The sequence below is a fragment of the Mobula birostris genome, chromosome 4, assembly GCF_030028105.1.
Source record: "Mobula birostris isolate sMobBir1 chromosome 4, sMobBir1.hap1, whole genome shotgun sequence".
Taxonomy (NCBI): domain Eukaryota; kingdom Metazoa; phylum Chordata; class Chondrichthyes; order Myliobatiformes; family Myliobatidae; genus Mobula; species Mobula birostris.
In genome coordinates this window covers 85834243-85856982 of record NC_092373.1, presented here as the reverse complement: position 1 = coordinate 85856982, position 22740 = coordinate 85834243, and the positions used below count along the sequence as shown (strand labels likewise).

The window sequence follows — 22740 nt, the reverse complement described above, 5'->3', positions numbered from 1 at the left end:
TCAATATGGGTGGAAGTCAGGAACAGAAAGGGAGCAGTTACTCTACTGGGGGTTTTCTATAGGCCCCCTGGTAGCAGCAGAGATACAGAGGAGCAGATTGGGAGGCAGATTTTGGAAAGGTGCAAAAATAACAGGGTTGTTATCATGGGTGACTTTAACTTCCCTAATATTGATTGGCACCTGATTAGTTCCAAGGGTTTAGATGGGGCAGAATTTGTTAAGTGTGTCCAGGATGGATTCCTGTCACAGTATATGGACAGGCCGACCAGGGGAAATGCCATACTAGATCTAGTACTAGGTAATGAACTGGGTCAGGTCACAGATCTCTCAGTGGGTGAGCATCTGGGGGACAGTGACCACCGCTCCCTGGCCTTTATAATTATCATGGAAAAGGATAGAATCAAAGAGGACAGGAAAATTTTTAATTGGGGAAAGGCAAATTATGAGGCTAGAAGGCTAGAACTTGCAGGTGTGAATTGGGATGATGTTTTTGCAGGGAAATGTACTATGGACATGTGGTCGATGTTTAGAGATCTCTTGCCGGATGTAAGGGATAAATTTGTCCCGGTGAGGAAGATAAAGGATGGTACGGTGAAGGAACCATGGGTGACGAGTGAGGTGGAAAATCTAGTCAGGAGGAAGAAGGCAGCGTACATGAGGGTTAGGAAGCAAGGATCAGATGGGTCTATTGAGGAATATAGGGAAGCAAGAAAGGAGCTTAAGAAGGGACTGAGAAGAGCAAGAAGGGGGCATGAGAAGGCCTTGGTGAGTAGGGTAAAGGAAAACCCCAAGGCATTCTTCAATTATGTGAAGAAAAAAGGATGACAGGAGTGAAGATAGGACCGATTAGAGATAAAGGTGGGAAGATGTGCCTGGAGGCTGTGGAAGTGAGCGAGGTCCTCAATGAATACTTCTCTTCGGTATTCACCAGTGAGAGGGAACTTGATGATGGTGAGGACAATATGAGTGAGGTTGATGTTCTGGAGCATGCTGATATTAAGGGAGAGGAGGTTTTGGAGTTGTTAAAATACATTAGGACAGATAAGTCCCTGGGGCCTGACGGAATATTCCCCAGGCTGCTCCAAGAGGTGAGAGAAGAGATTGCTGAGCCTCTGGCTAGGATCTTCATGTCCTCGTTGTCCACGGGAATGGTACCGGAGGATTGGAGGGAGGCGAATGTTGTTCCCTTGTTCAAAAAAGGTAGTAGAGATAGTCCGGCTAATTGTAGACCAGTGAGCCTTATGTCTGTGGTGGGAAAGCTGTTGGAAAAAATTCTTAGAGATAGGATCTATAGGTATTTAGAGAATCATGGTCTGATCAGGGACAGTCAGCATGGCTTTGTGAAGGGCAGATCATGTCTAACAAGCCTGATAGAGTTCTTTGAGGAGGTGACCAGGCATATAGATGAGGGTAGTGCAGTGGATGTGATCTATATGGATTTTAGTAAGGCATTTGACAAGGTTCCACACGGTAGGCTTATTCAGAAAGTTAGAAGGCATAGGATCCAGGGAAGTTTGGCCAGGTGGATTCAGAATTGGCTTGCCTGCAGAATGCAGAGGGTGGTGGTGGAGGGAGTACATTCAGATTGGAGGGTTGTGGCTTTAAGGTAAGGGGTGGGAAGTTCAAGGAGGATATTAGAGGAAGGTTTTTTACTCAGAGAGTGGTTGGTGTGTGGAATGCACTGCCTGAGTCAGTGGTGGAGGCAGATACACTAGTGAAGTTTAAGAGACTACTGGACAGCTATATGGAGGAATCTAATGTGGGGGCTTATATGGGAGGCAGAGTTTGAGGGTCGGCACAACATTGTGGGCCAAAGGGCCTGTACTGTGCTGTACTATTCTATGTTTTATGTTCTATGTTCTATAAATAGCTTCTTGAAAATAACCTGTATGCCAAGCCCGAAAAATGCAAGTTCCATAAAGACCAGGTGTCGTTTTTGGGCTGTATATTTACCCCATCCAGTGTTCAAATGGACCCTAGTAAAGTTCAGGCAGTTGCAGAGAGACCCAAGCTGTCTACAGTCAAACAGGTATGGTGCTTCATGGGGTTTGTGAACTTTTATTGCCACTTCATCCAGAATTAATGCACTCACCAAGAAGACCTTGGCAGGATTCCATTGGACGGACAATGCCGACCAAGCATTTTCCGAGCTAAGCAATGTTTCAGCACTGCCCAGCTACTGCAACAACCAGACCCATCTCTGCCATTCATTATCGAGGTGGATGCATCTGATGTAGGCGCTGGAGCTGTCCTCTCTCAGCGCTCGTCTGTGGGTAGCCAACTGCACCCTTGTGCCTTTCTCTTCTGTCACTTGACTCCGACCGAAAGGAGTTATGACGTTGGGCACCGGGAGTTTCTGGCTGTCAAGCAGGCCCTGGAGGAATGGCGACACTGGCTGGAGGGGGCAGAGCATCCATTCTTGGTCTGGACAGATCACAAGAACCTTTCCTATATTCAGGATGCAAAAAGACACAACTCCCGTCAAGCCCGTTGGGGTCTCTTCTTCCCATGGTTCAATTTCATCCTCACCTTTTGCCCCGTCAGCAAGAATACAAAGGCTGATGCTCTCTCCCAGCAGTTCAACAGATGCTGATCCAGAGCCCATTCTTCTTCCTCGCTCGTGTATTGCTGCTCCGGTGATCTGGGGCTTAGAGGCAGAGGCGAGGGCCGCCCAACAATCGGACCCCGGCTCGGATGAGGGACCTCCCAATTGGCTATTTGTCCCTGCTGCGGTGTGTTCCAAAGTGTTGGAATGGGGTCACTCCTCCCGTTTGGCTGGACATCCGGGAATTCAACGGACCCAGGAGTTTATAAAGAGACAATTTTGGTGGCTAATGATGTCCCAGGCTGTCCACGACTTCGTATCTGCCTGTTTCACCTGCACTCGGAACAAGACATCAAGCAGCGTCCTGCGTGTCTTTTATGTCCGCTGCCTGTGCCCCACTGCACCTGGTCCCACCTCTCAGTAGATTTCATCACTGCTCAGCCCCTGTCTAATGGAAACACCATCATTTTGGTCGTTGTGGATCAGCTTTCCAAGGCTGCCCACTTCATTGCCCTCCCCAAGCTCCCATAAGCTCATGAGACTGCCACACTCATGGTTCAACGTGTGTTCAGGCTCCATGGCTTCCCTCAGACAGAGTGTCTGATGGTGGACCACAGATCACTTCCTGCTTCTGGAAGGCTTTCTGCCCTCTTGTAGGAGCCACGGCCAGCCTCTCATCTGGTTTTCACCTGCAATCCAATAGCCAGACTGAGGGAGTGAACCAGGAGTTGGAGACAACCCTGTGCTGTCTTGCCTCTTCCAACCCCATGTCCTGGAGCTCCCAATTGGCTTGGGTAGAGATTGCCCACAATAACCTCCAGTCATCCTCCACGGGTATGTCTTCCTTTGAATGCCAGAAGGGATTCCAGCCCCCGCTCTTCCCTGATCATAGATCGATGTAGGAGTTCCTGCAGCTGAAAAGCTGATCCAGCGCTACAAGCGCAGCTGGAGACGAGCCAGGGCTCCTCTGCTGCACGCCCAGAAACAGCATTCCCGGCAGGCTGATCGGCTCCGTCGACAGGTAAGGCCATTCAAGCCAGGACAGGAGGTCTGGTTGGCAGCACGCTGCATGGGACCATTTGTAGTGGAAAAGGCTGTCAACAAGATCTCATATAGATTGCGTCTATTAGCATCATTGAAGATCCACCCAGTATTCCATGTTTCCCAGCTCAAGCAGTTACTACCTCTCCCAGTCACCCCATCTCCCCGTCCTCCCCGTCTAGTAGACGGTTCCCTGGTCTATACGGTGCAGTGCCTCCTGGCATCTCGCTGGGTACGTGGTAAGGTCCAGTACCTTGTGGACTGGGAAAGGTATGGTCCAGAAGAACGTACTTGGATCCTGGCGAAAGGCATCTTGGACAAGTCATTCATCCGGCACTACCATCAGACACAGGTTTGTGGCACCTAGCGAGAGGGGCCCTATCACAACCACGGATTCGGCAGCACAGCAAATACAGCAATTACATTCGTGAATATGCACATGTCAGCTAACTATTATTTAATTATGATGGCATTTAACTCCATTCTTTTTGTCGTAGTGCTTGTCGAGACTTGAGCAAAGCATGGCAATGTTTCGCTGCCTGCTTGCATCCAGCTTTGTCTGAGAAATTAGACTGTCGAGTCAATTGGCTCTAAAGACTAGCAGTATTCATTTTATATTTAGCTATTCCTTTCAGCCACAGTGCTGGCTTCATTTTCGATTAGAGGGTTTTAGTTAACAACCCTCTTTGGCTTTGCGTTTTTTTTCCTTTTCCCCTCTAACTCTGTTTGCATTAAAGTCTGTGAACTATTGACCTGCTTCAATATCTCTAACTCAGCACTTGGGCCATATCCAAATGTAATGACAAATACGTCCCTATAGGTCCCGGACCCTCCACTCACAGCTTTTCCTAGCTACTCCTCAGTCAGGTCATTTTCATGATATATGATTATGAATATAATCTTTCCAGTCCACTGAACCCCCGGTTTCTTTTTGTCCTTTTCTTTCCCTATTTTAATACCCTAACCTCATGGATGATTCAATTCAAAACGGGGGTCCCAGACCTCTATTCTTTTTGAACCCACACAGGGCCAGCTATTTCTGTTGACCTATCATCAACTGATTTAGGTTGGGCAATTCACAATGCAGATCTTAATTAATCAAAGCTTGCACTTCATTGTTTCTGCACAAATATCTATGTCGAACCCAGGCCAACAACTTAAACCATGAATTCTACTGTTCCTTCTATACATAGAAAAATAGAAACATAGAAAATAGGTGCAGGAGTAGGCCATTCGGCCCTTCGAGCCTGCACGACCATTTATTATGATCACGGCTGATCCTCCAACTCAGAACCCCGCCCCAGCCTTCCCTCCATACCCCGTGATCCCCGTAGCCACAAGGGCCATATCTAACTCCCTCTTAAATATAGCCAATGTACTGGCTTCAACTGCTTCCTGTGGCAGAGAATTCCACAGATTCACCACTCTCTGAGTGAAGAAGTTTTTCCTAATCTCGGTCCTAAAAGGCTTCCCCTTTATCCTCAAACTGTGACCCCTTGTTCTGGACTTCCCCAACTTCGGAAACAATCTTCCTGCATCCAGCCTGTCCAATCCCTTTAGGATTTTATACGTTTCAATCAGATCCCCCCTCAATCTTCTAAATTCCAACGAGTACAAGCCCAGTTCATCCAGTCTTTCTTCATATGAAAGTCCTGCCATCCCAGGAATCAATCTGGTGAACCTTCTTTGTACTCCCTCTATGGCAAGGATGTCTTTCCTCAGATTAGGGGACCAAAACTGCACACAATACTCCAGGTGTGGTCTCACCAAGGCCTTGTACAACTGCAGTAGTACCTCCCTGCTCCTGTACTCAAATCCTCTGGCTATAAATGCCAGCATACCATTCGCCTTTTTCACCACCTGCTGTACCTGCATGCCCACTTTCAATGACTGGTGCATAATGACACCCAGGTCTCGTTGCATCTCCCCTTTTCCTAATCGGCCACCATTCAGATAATAATCTGTTTTCCTATTTTTGCTACCAAAGTGGATAACTTCACATTTATCCACATTAAATTGCATCTGCCATGAATTTGCCCACTCACCCAACCTATCCAAGTCACTCTGCATCCTCTTAGCATCCTCCTCACAGCTAACACTGCCACCCAGCTTCGTGTCATCCGCAAACTTGGAGATGCTGCATTTAATTCCCTCATCCAAGTCATTAATATATATTGTAAACAACTGGGGTCCCAGCACTGAGCCTTGCGGTACCCCACTAGTCACCGCCTGCCATTCTGAAAAGGTCCAGTTTATTCCCACTCTTTGCTTCCTGTCTGCTAACCAATTCTCCATCCACATCAATACCTTACCCCCAATACCATGTGCTTTAAGTTTGCACACTAATCTCCTGTGTGGGACCTTGTCAAAAGCCTTTTGAAAATCCAAATATACCACATCCACTGGTTCTCCCCTATCCACTCTACTAGTTACATCCTCAAAAAATTCTATGAGATTCGTCAGACATGATTTTCCCTTCACAAATCCATGTTGACTTTGTCCGATGATTTCACCGCTTTCCAAATGTGCTGTTATCACATCTTTGATAACTGACTCCAGCAGTTTCCCCACCATCGACGTTAGGCTAACTGGTCTATAATTCCCCGGTTTCTCTCTCCCTCCTTTTTTAAAAAGTGGGGTTACATTAGCCACCCTCCAATCCTCAGGAACTAGTTCAGAATCTAACGAGTTTTGAAAAATTATCACTAATGCATCCACTATTTCTTGGGCTACTTCCTTAAGCACTCTAGGATGCAGACCATCTGGCCCTGGGGATTTATCTGCCTTCAATCCCTTCAATTTACCTAACACCACTTCCCTACTAACAAGTATTTCGCTCAGTTCCTCCATCTCACTGGACCCTCTGTCCCCTACTATTTCTGGAAGATTATTTATGTCCTCCTTAGTGAAGACAGAACCAAAGTAATTATTCAATTGGTCTGCCATGTCCTTGCTCCCCATAATCAATTCACCTGTTTCTGTCTGTAGGGGACCTATATTTGTCTTTACCAGTCTTTTCCTTTTTACATACCTATAAAAGCTTTTACAGTCAGTTTTTATGTTCCCTGCCAGTTTTCTCTCATAATCTTTTTTCCCCTTCCTAATTAAGCCCTTTGTCCTCCTCTGCTGAACTCTGAATTTCTCCCAGTCCTCAGGTGAGCCACTTTCTCTGGCTAATTTGTATGCTGCTTCTTTGGAATTGATACTATCCCTAATTTCTCTTGTCAGCCACGGGTGCACTACCTTCCTTGATTTATTCTTTTGCCAAACTGGGATGAACAATTGTTGTAGTTCATCCATGCAACCTTTAAATGCTTGCCATTGCATATCCACCGTCAATCCTTTAAGTGTCATTTGCCAGTCTATCTTAGCTAATTCACATCTCATACCTTCAAAGTTACCCCTCTTTAAGTTCAGAACCTTTGTTTCTGAATTAACTATGTCACTCTCCATCTTAATGAAGGATTCCACCATATTATGGTCACTCTTACCCAAGGGGCCTCTCACGACAAGATTGCTAATTAACCCTTCCTCATTGCTCAAAACTCAGTCCAGAATAGCCTGCTCTCCAGTTGGTTCCTCGACATGTTGGTTCAAAAAACCATCCCGCATACATTCCAAGAAATCCTCTTCCTCAGCACCTTTACCAATCTGGTTCACCCAATCTACATGTAGATTGAAGTCACCCATTATAACTGCTGTTCCTTTATTGCACACATTTCTAATTTCCTGTTTAATACCATCTCCGACCTCACTACTACTGTTAGGTGGTCTGTGCACAACTCCCACCAGCGTCTTCTGCCCCTTAGTGTTACGCAGCTCTACCCATATCGATTCCACATCTTCCCGGCTTATGTCCTTCCTTTCTATTGCGTTAGTCTCTTCCTTAACCAGCAACGCCACCCCACCTCCTTTTCTTTCATGTCTATCCCTCCTGAATATTGAATATCCCTGAACGTTGAGCTCCCATCCTTGGTCACCCTGGAGCCATGTCTCTGTGATCCCAACTATATCATAATCATTAATAACAATCTGCACTTTCAATTCATCCACCTTATTACGAATGCTCCTTGCATTGACACACAAAGCCTTCAGGCGCTCTTTTACAACTCTCTCAGCCCTTATACAATTATGTTGAAAAGTGGCCCTTTTTAATGCTTGCCCTGGATTTGTCGGCCAGCCACTTTTACTCTTCTCCTTAGTACTTTTTGCTTCTACCCTCACTTTACACCCCCCTGTCTCTCTGCACTGGCTCCCATCCCCCTGTTGTGAACTAACCTCCTCACGCCTAGCCTCTTTAATTTGATTCCCACCCCCCAACCATTCTAGTTTAAAGTCACCTCAGTAGCCCTCGCTAATCTCCCTGCCAGGATATTGGTCCCCCTAGGATTCAACTGTAACCCGTCCTTTTTGTACAGGTCACGCCTGCGCCAAAAGAGGTCCCAATGATCCAAAAACTTGAATCCCTGCCCCTTGCTCCAATCCCTCAGCCACGCATTTATCCTCCACCTCATCGCATTCTTACTCTCACTGTCGCGTGGCACAGGCAGTAATCCCGAGATTACTACCTTTGCGGTCCTTTTTCTCAACTCCCTTCCTAGCTCCCTATATTCCCCTTTCAGGACCTCATCCCTTTTCCTACCTATGTCATTGGTACCTATATGTACCACGACCTCTGGCTCCTCACCCTCCCACTTCAGGATATCTTGGACACGATCAGAAATATCCCGGACCCTGGCACCAGGGAGGCAGACTACCATCCGGGTCTCTGGACTGCGTCCACACAATCGCCTATCTGACCCCCTTACTATTGAGTCCCCTATCACAACTTCCCTCCTCTTCCTTGCCCTACCCTTCTGAGCTACAGGGTCAGACTCTGTGCCGGAGGCACGGCCACTGTCGCTTCCCCCAGGTAAGCTGTCCCCCCCAACAGTACTCAAACAGGAGTACCTGTTGTTAAGGGGTACAGCCATCGGGGTACTCCCTATTACCTGACTCATCCCCTTCCCCCTCCTAACCGTGACCCACTTGTCTGCCTCCCGTGGTCCCAGCGTGACCACCTGCCTGTAACTCCTCTCTATCAACTCCTCACTCTCACTGACCAGACGAAGGTCATTGAGCTGCAGCTCCAGTTCCGTAACGCGGTCCCTTAGGAGCTGCATCTCGATGCACTTGGCGCAGATGTAGACGTCCGGGAGGCTTGGAGACTCCAGGGCCTCCCACATCCGACACCGAGAACAGCAAACTGCCCTCACACTCATACTGCCCCTCTCCTGAAATAACAGAAAATGAATACCAAACCCTCTTCGACTCGCCCGTTTCCGCCTAAGCCCGTTGAGCCGAAGCCCTTAAGCCTTCACTCTGCTCCCGGCTCACTCCGCAGCCCGCAAACTACGCTGCCCGCTCTATGAGGCTCTGTTCCTTTTAAATCTGCCGTGCTGCACAGCCCGACGTCACACGCCTGCGCAGTCCGGCCTCTCAGAACGCCGTTGGAGAAAAAAAATAACGAAAATTTCAAAAATATCTTTCTCGGCACTCCCACTCAGACTCTCAGACTCCTTCTTTGAATCCAATGCTCAATCAGATCACTTCTCTGATTTATGACCCTGCAATAGGGGATCTCTCGTTGGTCGAGTAATTGATCCTTCTTCTCCCAGCCCCAGGCATGGGGGTCTTTATGATAGTTAGTATCCAGAGTTCTGGCTGTTTTGCATTCAAAGCCCCTCAAATGCTGTGTTTCAATCTTGTTGGCTCAGGCCTATCAGGCTAATGTGTGTCAGTATTTCATTGGCTCTGATCCAGGCCAGCATCATTTTATTGTCCTTCTCACAAGTAGCAGCTTGTATTAATGTCTCTTTGTTCAGAATCAGAGCAGACCAGCTAGTCACTGGGCTCGGGTTACTCCCATCAGACACAGGCACTCCTATTTATAAACCTGCATGTTATAAAAGAACACCTCACAAATAACTTCTTATTTGGAAGTGATCTCTAGTTCAGCAGATTACCAGGAGCATCACTGTATACACTTTAAAGCAGTTTGATACAGCTATTCCTGAGCAAAACCAGTTCACTAGACAGCTCACAAAGTGGAGATTACAGAGCAGCTTCACAAAATGGCAGCCTCCATTCATTCACCACATGGCAAGAACAAAGACATTTAGTTTGTCTGCTTCCCCTGTCCCTGACTTATTCTAGTTGGGTGTTTTCTTCCATATTTTACTTTCTTCCTGGCCAACACATTGTTTTCTGCTGCTGTAGCCTACCCATTTCAAGGTTCAACGTGTTGTGCATTCAAAGATGCTCTTCTGCATACCACTGTAACATATGGTTAATTGAGTTACCGTCACCTTCCTATCAGCTTGAACCAATGTAGCCATTCTCCTCTGATATATAAACTCTAGGGACTATTGTGCACGAAAATCCCATGAAATTAATAGTTTCTGAGATATTCAAACACCCCGTCTGGCAACAACAATCAAGCAATCACATTTCTACCCCATTCTGATGCTTGGTCTGAACAAAAAATGGTATTTATGACCATGTCTGCTTGCTTTAATACACTGATTTGCTGCCAAATGCTTAGCTGGGTAAATATTTGAATTAATGAGCAAGTGTGCAGTGTGCCTAATGAGGTGGCCATTGAGTGTATGTCTTGATTTTCTAAACTACAGTCCATTCCATTTGCATTCTTCACCTTTTCCTTTATTATCAAGGTAACTTTCTTCCCCTACCTCTATCCTTTATACATCTGAAATACTTAATTCCCATCATGGTTCACTCTTCAACTGCTTGGCCAAAAACGAGAGGGAAGCTGAAGAAGTCTACCTAATAAAGTGGCCACTAATTGTAAATGGGTGAGTTGTTGATTTTCACCAACTCTCTGAACTGTGCTCCTTGTAACTCCGCATCTAGTTTTAGGCTCTCCTCAACTTTGCACTTGAGCTTGACGAGCATGTTTTAGAAATTGTTGCAATTTGGTATAGTTCATTTAGCAAGATTGGCAAAGACTATTTTCACCTGGTTGATGTTCAGTCTGGGTTGTTCCTAGAAAGCACAAACAATTATCAAATTATGATTTTGTTTCACAATATGACTGCATTAGTGGTCAACACTTGATCCCCTACAAGTAGTGGACTCGTGTCTTCTCGATTAAGTGTTAATCCACTAAAATTTTTCAAGCAAATTTAAGATTAATTGGCTGGAAAGAACTTTATTCTGTATTTAATCAGAACTAGAATGATGCTCAGCTGTAAGTTCAAGTATATAAAGAGAATTAAGATTTTGACTCCCCTTGTCTCACATATTCACCCTCAGAATCACTTTTTCCCATCATTTTTATCTTTTGTCAGATTATGTGGATTGATCGTGTACATATTACGGTGCATAAGGCACAATAGTTGTGAAACAGGCAGTAGGGCCAGTAGGATTTCACATGTCACATTTTTGAAATGTTCCTATACACATGCATTTGTTGTAGACGTGATTATCTCTTTTGGAGATCCTGAAAATATCTTAAACTGTTGTCCATTACAACCAACAACAAATATTTTAAGGTAAAATCAAAACCCAACAGCTCAGCAGTTCAGGCAGCATCTATGGAAATGACCAAATAGTTGACGTTTTGGGCCGAGACGTTTCTTCAGGATCTTCCTCCAACATGTTTGCTTGGAAAAAATGGATGGAGAAATGGCATAAATAGTTGACGTTTTGGGCCGAGACGTTTCTTCAGGATCTTCCTCCAACATGTTTGCTTGGAAAAAATGGATGGAGAAATGGCATAGGTTGATCCTCATTAATTGGGTATGGTTGTAAAATGAATCTTAATCTAGTTCATTGAATATCATTGGACAAGATGCATTTTCCAAGGGGTTTGTTGGAAAATTTTCCTTGCAGGTATACTATCTTTCCACGGACAATGGTAGCAAAAACCTCTCCTTTCAGTCGGCGTCCAAGATAGGGAGTCAGCTGGAAGAGAAATAGATTTCTATATTTTTAATTATCTAAGTCATTGTATTTGAGAAGTATCTGATGGGAAGAAATTATAATGCAGCCAACTTGAATTTCTTTCTATTTCAAACTTGAAGTGACAAGACTAAGATAACTGCAATGTATAGTGTTGTGTGGTGTGCATAGCTGCTGAGAGGAGGGTTCTTTGACCTGCAGAATCTGGAAGTGGGAGTTGTATCCTCAAGGATGAGGCTGGTGGTTTAGTGGCATCCATACTAGACTTGGAGTGAGTGGTCCTGGGTTCGAATGCAGACGGCCTCTTGCACACTTTCCATCTGTGCTGGGTTGACCGTCAAGCTAGCAGCTCAGCCTTGTAAAAAACAGACAAATGCTAAAGAACTGGCATGGTTGCCTCCCTATGTGTAGAGAGAAAAGAGAGTTTAGGAATGAGATGAAGAACTTCATTTAAGAGATTAGGAATCTTAAGGAACTCTTCAAACTGTGTATTGCAGAAAGAGTTACAGGGAGACGATTACACTAGCAGTGAAACATTTCCCAGGGTGTTACACAGATATTAAGTTGTCAAGGATATTAAAGAAAATGATTGATAGGTTTTTGCATTCTTAACAGATTTAAAGTTGTCTTTACATGGATCTTAGTGTACAGTGCAGCAGAGTGAACTGTATAGCCTACTTCAGTCTTGATCAATTTCATTTAAACCACCTTCCACCCACTCTCCCCTCCCAAATACAGAAGCAAGTGGTGAAAAGAGAAGGTTTACTTTGTAAGTAAAGTTCCTTGATGTGTTTTGTTGATGTAGTAGAGAAAAGGTAGGATCAGTTATTTGGGGTAGGATGGGGTTTGGGGTATGGTTCACAATGTTTGCTCATTTATATTATTCATTTATATTGTTCATTTATATTATTTGGGGTAGGATGGGGTTTGGGGTATGGTTCACCATGTTTGTTCATTTATATTAAATTATTTACGTATCCATGGGTGGGAGTCTCCAAGGTGGAAAAACTGTCTAATTAGGAACAGCTTTTGAAGGGGAAGGTATAACTCTGTGTTCCTTGCTTTGTGCAGTTAGCCTGCATGTATATCATTCTATTCAATTCTTAGAGAAATGTGTCCTTGCAGAAGCAATAACATAAGACATGGAAGTAAGAGCGGGTCACTTGATCCTTGTGTCTGCTTGGCCGTACAGTTGGGTCATGGCTGTGAAATGGATTTCAAAATAGAATAATCAAAAATATACTATCCTGTTATCCGAAACTACAAATGGTTCAGCATCTGGCTCACTGGAACCCCATTTCCACACACACTTTAATCTCATTGAAGCCTCATCCCCACTCTGCGTCTAAACTCACTTAACCCCATTGCCTTATTACTTTTAAACTCTCTGAAGCCCCACTTCCCCTGCTCCTTGTTAAGTCATTTGGCTCCCCAGAAACATTATATGAAAATGTGACATTTTCTTTATTCCAGAAGCTCAGAAAATGATCCAGTCTGGTACTTCCAATTTCCTGAGTTTTGTTACAGGAGTTTTACTGCATCTTGATTTTTTGGCATTATTTAGGTGCTGTGACACCAATCCCATGTGTTCATAGCCATATGAGCCATTTCTCTCATCGTTTTGAGTTGTCTCTTGTAGTTAGTCCTGCCAATACTCAGATTGACTTCATAATTAGGAACAACTCATTATGTCAGGCAGAAACACTACCCAGGCCACAGTTACAATATAGATCAATTCTATTATGCACTCCAGTTGAAGCTGAAGGCCAACCTAATCAGTTAAAATACTTACTTTATTTTTATGATGAATTAAGGTTTCTGTCACCTGCAAGCAACAATGGCAGTTTACTGAGCTTGCACTTAGATATGGGAACATCTTGTGGTGAAGCTGATAATGCTTTGTAACTTACCTCAAACTCCCTGTCAGGATCCCATATTACCATGTCAGCATCCTTACCAGTGACAAGAGAGCCCTTCCTGTTCTCCATGCCACATAACCTGGCTGTATTTTTACACATCAGGTTCACTGTGTCCTGTATAGTGAACCCGCGCTGCCGTGCCGAAGTCCAGAACAGGGGAAGGCCTTTTAACAGAGAATGATATTGGAGAGAAAAAGTGAGTGAATCTGAGGAATCTTGGACAGCTTGCAAATACTTAAATGGTAAGCAATGTTAGAATCCAGATGTCAGCATGCTTCCTGATGTGCTTTTGCTAAAGGACCTTTTGACTTGGGCAACGATGTGAATAAATAGCGCCTTATAAAAGTATTCAGCCCCCAAACCCTTGTTCAGATAAATCAGTATTACAGCCAGGAATTTTTGATCAAATTAACTGAGCATTTCTATTTGCGAATCAATCACATGCCCCTTTTTTTCCCACAGTAGAGTCCAAATAACAGTGAAAATTGTAAAGCATGGAAGACTAAAAATTCCAAAATTGAAATATCAGTTCAAAGTATTCATCCCTCTTTCCTCAGTACTTAGTTGAACCACCTCTTGACACTATTATAGCCAGTAACCTTTTTGGATAAGTCTCTATTGGCTTTGCAAAATGTGATAGCAGGAAGATTTTCCCATTCCTCCTTGCAAAATTGCTCAAGCTGTGCCAGGTTAGTTAGGGAGCAGCAGTGCAGAGCAATCTTGAGCTCTTGCAAGAGGTGTTCGATCAGGTTAAGGCTGACTCAGATTCCTTCATCTGAAGCCATTTCATGGTTGCTCTGGCAGTGTGCCTTGGGCCATTGTCCTGCTGAAAGACAAATTCCCTCCCCAGTTTAGGCTTTCTGACAGAGGTGAGCAGGTTTTTATTGAGGATCTCCCTCTAATGAGCAGCATTCATCTTTCCATCAATCTGATCAGATTCCTAGTCCCTTCTGCAACAGGGCTTCATTTCCAGATGAGCTCAATGCCTTCTATGCTCACCTTGACCATCAAAACATGGAGGATCCATCATGAACTGCCACATCCCCCGATGATCCTATGATTTCAGTCTCTGAGGCTGACATACGAGCAGCTTTCAGGAAGGGTGAATCTACGAAAAAGTTCTGTTCCCGCGTGGGGTACCTAGTGAAGTACTAAAGGCCCGTACTAATCATCTAGCTGGAGTATCCAGTAAGATCTTTAGCCTCACGCTTCAGCAGTCTGAGGTACCCACCTGCTTCAAGCAGGTTTTAATTATATCAATGCCCAAGAAGAGTGTGGTGGCCTGCTTCAATGGCTATTTCCCAGTAGAACTTATATCCACTGTGATGATGTGTTTTGATAGGTTGGTGATGAATCATATCAACTCCTGCCTGAGAAGTCACTTAGATCACCTCTAATTTGACTACCGGAGCAACAAGTCCACAACAGTTGCCATCTCATTGGCTCTTCACTTAACCCTGGAACACCTGGACAGCGAAGATGGATAAGGAGCATATCAACTACAGTTCAGCATTCAACACCATCGTGCTTAGCACCTGCTCTACTCGCCTTACACTTATGTCTGTGTGGCTAAGCACAGCTCAAATGCCATATTCAAGTCTGCTGATGGACGCCACTGTCGTAGGTCAAAATAAAGGTGGTGATAAATCAACCAGCATAGAAGGGAGATTGAAAATCTACGTAACAACACTTGATGTCAGTAAGACCAAGGAGCTGATTATTGACTTCAGGAGAAGGAAACCAGAGGTCCATGAGTCAGTCTTTATTGGAGGATCGGGGTGGAGAGCGTCAGGAACTTTAAATTCTTTGGTCTTATTACTTCAGATGATCTGATTTGGGCCCAGCACCCAAATGCAATTACAAAGAAAACACAGCAACGCCTCTGCTTCCTTCAGAGTTTGCAGAGATTTAGCATGACAACTAAAATTTTGACAAACTTCCATAGATGAGTGGCACAGCATATGTTGACTGGCTGCATCACAGCCTAGTATGGAAACACCGTTGCCATTGAATGGAAAATCCTACAAAAAGTAGTGGATACAGCCCAGTCCATCATGGTAAAGACCTCCCAGCCGTTGAGCACATCTACATGAAACACTGTGACAGGAAATCAGCATCCATCATCAGGGACCACCATCACCCAGGACGTGCTGTCTTCTTGCTGCACCGGGAAGAAGGTTCAGGAGTCACAGCATTCGTACCATTACGTTCAGGAACTGTTACCATCCCTCAACCACCAAGCTCTTGAACCAAAGGGGGTAACTTCACTCAAATTCACTTCCCCTTCATTGAAAGCAACACTCACAACACGCTGGTGGAACTCAGCAGGTCAGGCAGCATCAGTGGAAAAGATCGGCTGATGTTTCGGGCCGGAACCCTTCGTCAGGACTGTGGAGGGAAGGGGCAGAGGCCCTATAAAGAAGGTGGGGGGAGGGTGGGAAGGAGAAGGCTGGTAGGTTCCAGGTGAAAAACCAGTAAGGGGAAAGATAAAGGGGAGGGGGAAGGGAAGCAGGGAGGTGATAGGCAGGAAAGGTGAAGAAAGAATAGGGGAAAACACAATGGGTAGCAGAAGGAGGCGGAACCATGAGGGAGGTGATAGGCAGCTGGGGGAGGGGGCAGAGTGACATAGGGATAGGGGAAAGGAGGGGGAGAGAATTGCCGGAAGTTGCAGAATTCTATTTTCATACCAAGGGGCTGGAGACTACCTAGACGGTATATGAGGTGTTGTTCCTCCAGCCTGAGTTTAGCCTCATCATGGCAGTAGAGGAGGCCATGTATGGACATATCTGAATGGGAGTGGGAAGCAGAGTTGAAGTGGGTGGCTACTGGGAGATCCTGTCTGTTGTGGCGGACGGAGCAGAGGTACTCGACGAAGCGGTCCCCCAATCTGCGTCGGGTTTCACCGATGTAGAGGAGGTCACACCGGGAGCACCGGATGCGATAGATGGCCCCAACAGACTCACAAGTGAAGAGTTGTCTCACCTGGAAGGACTGTTGGGGCCCTGAATGGTGGCAAGGGAGAGGGTGTAGGGACAGGTGTAGCACTTACGCTTACAGGGATAAGTGCCAGGTGGGAGATCCGTGGTGAGAGACGTGTGGACCAGGGAGTCGCAAAGGGACCGATCCCTGTGGAAGGCGGAGAGGAGTAGAGAGGGAAAGATGTGCTTGGTAGTGGGGTCCTGTTGAAGGTGGCGGAAGTTGCGGAGGATAATGTGTTGGATCCGGAGGCTAGTCGGGTGGTAGGTGAGGACAAGGGGAACTCTGCCCCTGTTGTGGTGGCGGGAGGATGGGGTGAGAGCCGAAGTGCAGGAAATGGAGGAGATGCGGGTGAGGGCATCATTGATGACAGCAGAATGGAAACCACGATCCTTAAAGAAAGAGGACATTTGAGATGTCCTGGAACGGAAAACCTCATCCTCAGAGCAGATGCGGCGGAGACGGAGGAACTGGGAAAGGGGAATGGCATTTTTGCATGTGGCGGGGTGGGAAGAGGTATAATTGAGGTAGTTATGAGAGTCAGTGGGCTTGTAGAAGATGTCAGTGGATAGTCTGTCTCCAGAGATGGAGACCGAGAGATCGAGAAAAGGGAGAGAAGTGTCCGAGATAGACCAAGTGAATTTGAGGGCTGGGTGGAAGTTAGAAGTAAAGTAGCCACTAGCCACCCACTTCAACTCTGCTTCCCACTCCCATTCAGATATGTCCATACATGGCCTCCTCTACTGCTATGACGAGGCTAAACTCAGGCTGGAGGAGCAACACCTCATATACCGTCTAAGGTAGTCTCCAGCCCCTTGGTATGAACATAGAATTCTCCAACTTCTGGTAATTCCCTCCCCCTCCCTTCCCCTATCCCTATGTCACTCCGCCCCCTCTCCCATCTGCCTATCACCTCCCTCTTGGTTCCGCTTCCCTCTACCACCCATTGCGTTTTCCCCTATTCCTTCTTCACCTTTCCTGCCTATCACCTCCCTGCCTCCCCTCCCCTACCCCTTTATCTTTCCCCTTACTGGTTTCTCACCTGGAACCTACCAGTCTTCTCCTTCCCACCCTCCCCCCACCTTCTTTATAGAGCCTCTGCCCCCTTCCCCCTACAGTCCTGACGAAGGGTTCCGGCCTGCAACGTCGACCAATCTTTTCCACTGATGCTGCCTGACCCGCTGAGTTACTCCAGCATGTTGTGAGTGTTGCTTTGACCCCAGCATCTGCAGATTATTTTGTGTTTACCCTTCATTGAAATGTTCCCACAGCCTATGGACTCACTTTCAAGGACTCTTCATCCCACGTTCTTGATATTGATTGCTCATTTATTTATTATTATTAATTTCTTTGTGTATTTGCATGGTTCGTTGTCTTCTGCACTCTGGTTGAACAGCCAAGGTGGCGGTCTTTCATTGATTCTGTTGTAGTTATTATTCTGTAGATTTTCTGAGTACGTCCACAACAAAATGAATCTCAGGGCTGTATTTGGTAACATACGTGTACTTTGAAAATAAATTTACTTTGAACTTTGAAAAGCATCGCCACAGCACGGTGCTATCTCCACCATACTGTACAGTAGGTATGGTGTTACCCGGCTGATGCACAGTATTAGATTTACGCCACACCTACGACCCAGTGTTGAGGAAAAAAAATTTAACTTCAGTCTCATCGAAGCACAAGATCTTTCTCCATATCTTTACAGTATCTTCTAAATGATGATTTGCAAATCTCTACAGGCAAGGATATGCTTTTTTTAAAATCCAAGGCATCTTTCTTGCCACTCTTCAGCAATATCTTTTTAGAGATTGTGGAGCCATGAACTTAATCTCCTGTTGCAGCTGCTGACTTCTGCATTTCACTCAGGGTGACTGATGCTGTCACTGTGGCCTCTTTTACTAGTGCCATTCTTCTCTGGTGATTAAGTTTAGAAGGGCAGGCTGAACAAGGCAGCTTGGCTGTGGTTTCATACTTTCCCACCTTTACACGATGCACTGCACAGAGCTCCAAGGAACATCCAGTGCCTTTGAGATGGTCTTGTGCCTCTCCCCAGATTTGTGTTTTTCTATTATCATTTCCCTGACTTGTCTTGAATGCTCTTTTGTCTTCGTTTTGGTTTGGTCTGTTGAAAATCTACCATACTGTTAGATCTTTCAAAGAAGGGGTGTTTATTTTTATGAATTCCTCCAATTCTCTACATCAACAAACTGGGTGAGTTGGAAAGGTAATAGTATATTGCACCTGAGGAAAGTTAGCGTAGTAATTACAAAAGGGATGGATACTTTTTCAGCCTCACAATTTTGGTTTTTAATTTTTAATAAATTGTTGATGGGTTTTGGAATTTTTCTTTTAATTTAATATGACACACGTTTTGTAGATTAGCTCAAAAATCCTACTTCAATATATTTCAAATTTAGAAAATGAAACAGTAAAATGAGAAAACAGTTGTGGGGCCGGATACCTTTTCTGCTAAGTAAATGATGTATGTGCTGCAATATTATCTGTCAGAATCTCCATTGAAAAATGTCTGTTACCTAGTCAAGTTCTTCATAACCTATAAACTAATTTTGAAAATTCTTCGTTGTTTCTGTCAATAAACGTGGCCAGATGCTTGAAAAGAACAATAAGAAAAACCAGTTAATCTACTTTGATGTTTTGGATTGAGAGATAAATAATGGGTAAAGCACCCAGGCCCCAGAATCTTCTATGTTGCTTACATTGACAGAGGAAAACTTGTGATAACATTCTACCTGAAGCGCAAAAATCACAAGTGCTGCTGTCTCTCTGCACCATGTGCTTAAGTTATTGGAATGGGGTAAATGTGCACCCAACTGTCACAACCTGACATCACTTTAGTTAAGTAGTCAATTTGCTGACAGTATTGTCAGGCTACAGATCTGACTCACCAAACTGCAGAGAAGAAATCCCTCCCCAGGCTTTGAGGAAGTCTCCAGATCTGAGTAGTTTGAGATCAGTGGTGCATGGAGAATGATCAGAGACCACCATATTGATCTTTCCAGCTTTCAGTGCAGACCACAGTTGTTCCTGTGTGGGCACAGATAGGAATTAACTGACAGCACCATTACTCTGCTCTCCAATACAGACTTTTGCACATGGGGAGACACAAAATGTTTATTAAAGAATACTCAGTAGGTTGTGGAGGGAGAGAAATAGTTAAATTTAAGGAAAGGAAATTAGAAGATGAAAAAGTTTAAAGTTACAGTCCAATGGGGGGGGGGGCGGGGGAATGGGGACAGAGAGAAACAATTCGCAGCAGATGACAAAATGAATAAGTTTAAAACAGAAACTTGTCAGGGCCTTGGACTTCCAGTAAGATGGTGGCACGTTTGATCACAGCAGCTTCTACACGGTCAACCAAAGGTGTTTAACATATTTTTTACAATTGCAAGACTCTGTTAGATATTGTTAATGTAAAGTTCTGCAAGTGCAATTCGCTGATTTATTGGCAGGAGTGGTGGGCAGGGGGAGCTGCGTAGCCTCAGTTGTAGCGCGGACTAAGCCTCAAGGTGCAGTGTCACCTGTCTACGGTCATCAAGGAGAGAGGCTGCAGGGTCAATGCGCTCCAATGGCTGTGGCATGGCACAGCAACCAAGCTGAAGTTGGTGCTGCCACCAGTGTTTGCTTGGCAGAAGACAGGTCATATTGTGTTTGATTGCAGATTGCTGCGACATTCAGTGACTCAGGGTTTTGGACTATATTTTTTTGTGTGACTGCATGTTACTGATATCTTATATGTGCCTGTTATTTTCTACTTTATATGTACCTTATGCTGTGTGACTGTTGCTACTGTGTTTTGCACCTTGACCACGGATTAACTCTGTTTCATTTGGCTGTATTTATGGGTATTTGTGTATGGTTGAATAACAATTAAACTTGAGTTTAAACTTATAAAGGAGACGGGAGCTTAGCAGTCAGGACACCCTTTAGATCAGGGGTTCCCAACTTCTTTGTGTGCCATGGGCCCCCACAGTTAACTGAGGGGTCTGTGGACCCCAGATTCGGAACCCCTGTTGTAGATGTCACTACTTTTCATGTTATATGTTAATGAAATGAATGATGGAATCGATGGCTTTGTGGTCAGGTTTATGGATGACACAAAGATAGGTGGAATAGCAGGTAGTGTTGAGGAAGCAAGGAATCTGCAGAAGGACTTGGACAAATTAGGAGAATAGGCAAAGAAGTAGCAGATGCAATACAATGTAAGGAAGAAAATGGTCATGCACTTCAGTAGAAGGAAGAAAAGGGAGGACACTTTTCTAAATGAGGAGCAAATTCAGAAATCAAAGGTGCTAGGAGACTTCAGCATACTCATGCAAGAGACCATTAAGGTTAACTTGCAAGATGGGTTAGCATTCGTTTCGAGTGGACTGGAATATAAAAGCAAAGATGTAACGCTGATACTTATTAAGGCATTCATCAGATCACATTTGGAGCATTGCGAACAGTTTTGGGCTCCATGTCTAAGAGAGGGTATGCTGGCGTTGGAGAGGGTCCAGAGAAGGTTTAAGAGAATGATCCTGGAAATAAAAGGGTTAATGAATGAGGAATGTTTGATGGATCTGTGCCTGTACCCGCTGGAGTATAGAAGAATGAGAAGGTAATCTCTTTATTACTGAATATTGAAAGGCCTCTGGTCCTTCACTCTCTCACTATTAAAAACATCCTGGACGTGAATGGACCAGAGTTCACAGCCTCAGAGTGAAAGGACATCCATATAAAACACAGATGAGGAGGAATTTATTTAGCTAGAAGGTGGTGAATCTGTGGAATTCCTTGCCACAGATGGCTATGGAGGCCAAGTCATTGGGCCTGTTTGAAGTGGAACTTGATAGGTTCTTGATTAGTGAAGGGTGTCAGAAGTTATGTGGAGAAGGCAGGGTAATGGGCTTGAAAAGGAAAATAAAGCATTCATGATTGACTTGATGGGCCGAGTGGCCTAATTCTTGTCCAGTGTCTTATGGTCTTATCCTTAATAAAATAAAGAATCCATACTTGATTGTTTTTTGTCCGAATCGGAGGGCAGCACTTGAAGTGTGTGGCTCCATTTGGTATGTCTTCAGCAGCCAGCAGGAGATAATGCGGTGTGGTTTCAACAGTCAGCAAAGCTCCTGCTTTGCGAGCTTCATCTATGAGGGGTAGCGCTTTCGCAGTAGAAAGATGGACAATGTGACAACGGACCCTGGGACAGAACAGAGCAGAGAGCAAGGATAACTTTTGAGAACAACTATCTGTTAGTGAAATAAACAGAGCTGAGACGTATACACCATTTTCCTGGTTTGTGAAGGGCCCTGTGCTGTCAGATATTTAGTGTGTGGTCCATAGCTCAGTGAAGGAGTTCAGCTTGCTTGTGTGAATGCGCCAGTACCTAGCATCAGACTTGCAGCCCACTAGCGGCCAGTTAAATCCAGGCAGCTTTGAATAGGTAGCTGAATTATTTGCAGACTAGGTCTTGGCAATACAACTTCTGGAACTGGGTTGGAAGGATAGTGATGTGAGGACAGATAGTGGTCAGGGAACCATCCATGAGTGAGGATGCCCTCTCACCCTGTTAAATCAGAAGGGGAAGTCAGGAAAGGAAAGGCAGGGATGAGAGAGAAAGTCAGGGCAGCTGGGGAAGGGAGTGCCTTAGAGGGAGGAGTTTTGAGCTGAGAAGAAGCAGTGTGTTGGGAAGGAGGTAAAAGGAGGAGATTGGAAGTGCATGTCTCTGACCCGTTTATCAGCTGGTGTACAAAGGGCACCCCACATTAGATCAAGACAAGGGCTCATTTTCTTCTCAAAATGAATTTTGGGACCTGAAATACCAAGACCCTTATTGACAATCTTAACAGTGACTGACCTGAACTGCAGCACTCTCATCATCCAGGAACCAAATCACTTTGTGGACATTCTGACCCATGTGAGACATGGCTGTCACCAAGACAGCCAGCTCAAGAAATGAGGTGGCTGGCATGCCTCCTGCAAAGGCAAACTAAAAGAGGCACAGTGTCTTTTTGGGAAGCCTTTCGTTCTGGCATGCACAAGACACCTCATTACCATTTGACATACCCTACTTTTGAATCAGCATGCTATGTACGTGCCCTGAACTTGGGAGCGGCAGATGCAATCAATGAGCAGTTCTGTTACAGCTTTGTTTACTTTTGTACCCAAGTTCCAGTTGGTGTCAAGCTGGCTCTTCTTGAAGATCTCAATACCAGAGCTGGAAAGTGCATGAACCTTTAGAAAGATGCATTTGACAGTGGAGGAATAGAAAAGGTTATTTCCATGCTGTCCTTCTGA

At 45.0% G+C, this 22740-nt stretch overlaps 1 protein-coding gene across 2 annotated transcripts in view; it reads right to left on the bottom strand.

The window, feature by feature from the left end:
* Positions 1–10785: 10785 nt before the first annotated feature.
* The window catches only part of LOC140195973 (allantoinase, mitochondrial), a 41271-nt gene continuing 29316 nt past the window's right edge, over positions 10786–22740 (bottom strand). Inside the window, exons 7-11 of one of the 2 annotated variants that reach the window (XM_072254658.1) lie at positions 21457–21643; positions 19350–19488; positions 13459–13631; positions 13341–13373; positions 10786–11551 (exon numbers count right to left, since the gene is read on the bottom strand). In XM_072254658.1, the coding sequence (XP_072110759.1) occupies positions 11417–11551; positions 13341–13373; positions 13459–13631; positions 19350–19488; positions 21457–21643 (667 nt within the window). In that variant the 3' untranslated portion in view covers positions 10786–11416. The remainder of the gene's footprint in view (positions 11552–13340; positions 13374–13458; positions 13632–19349; positions 19489–21456; positions 21644–22740) is intronic. The other variant, XM_072254659.1, reaches the window with a different exon arrangement.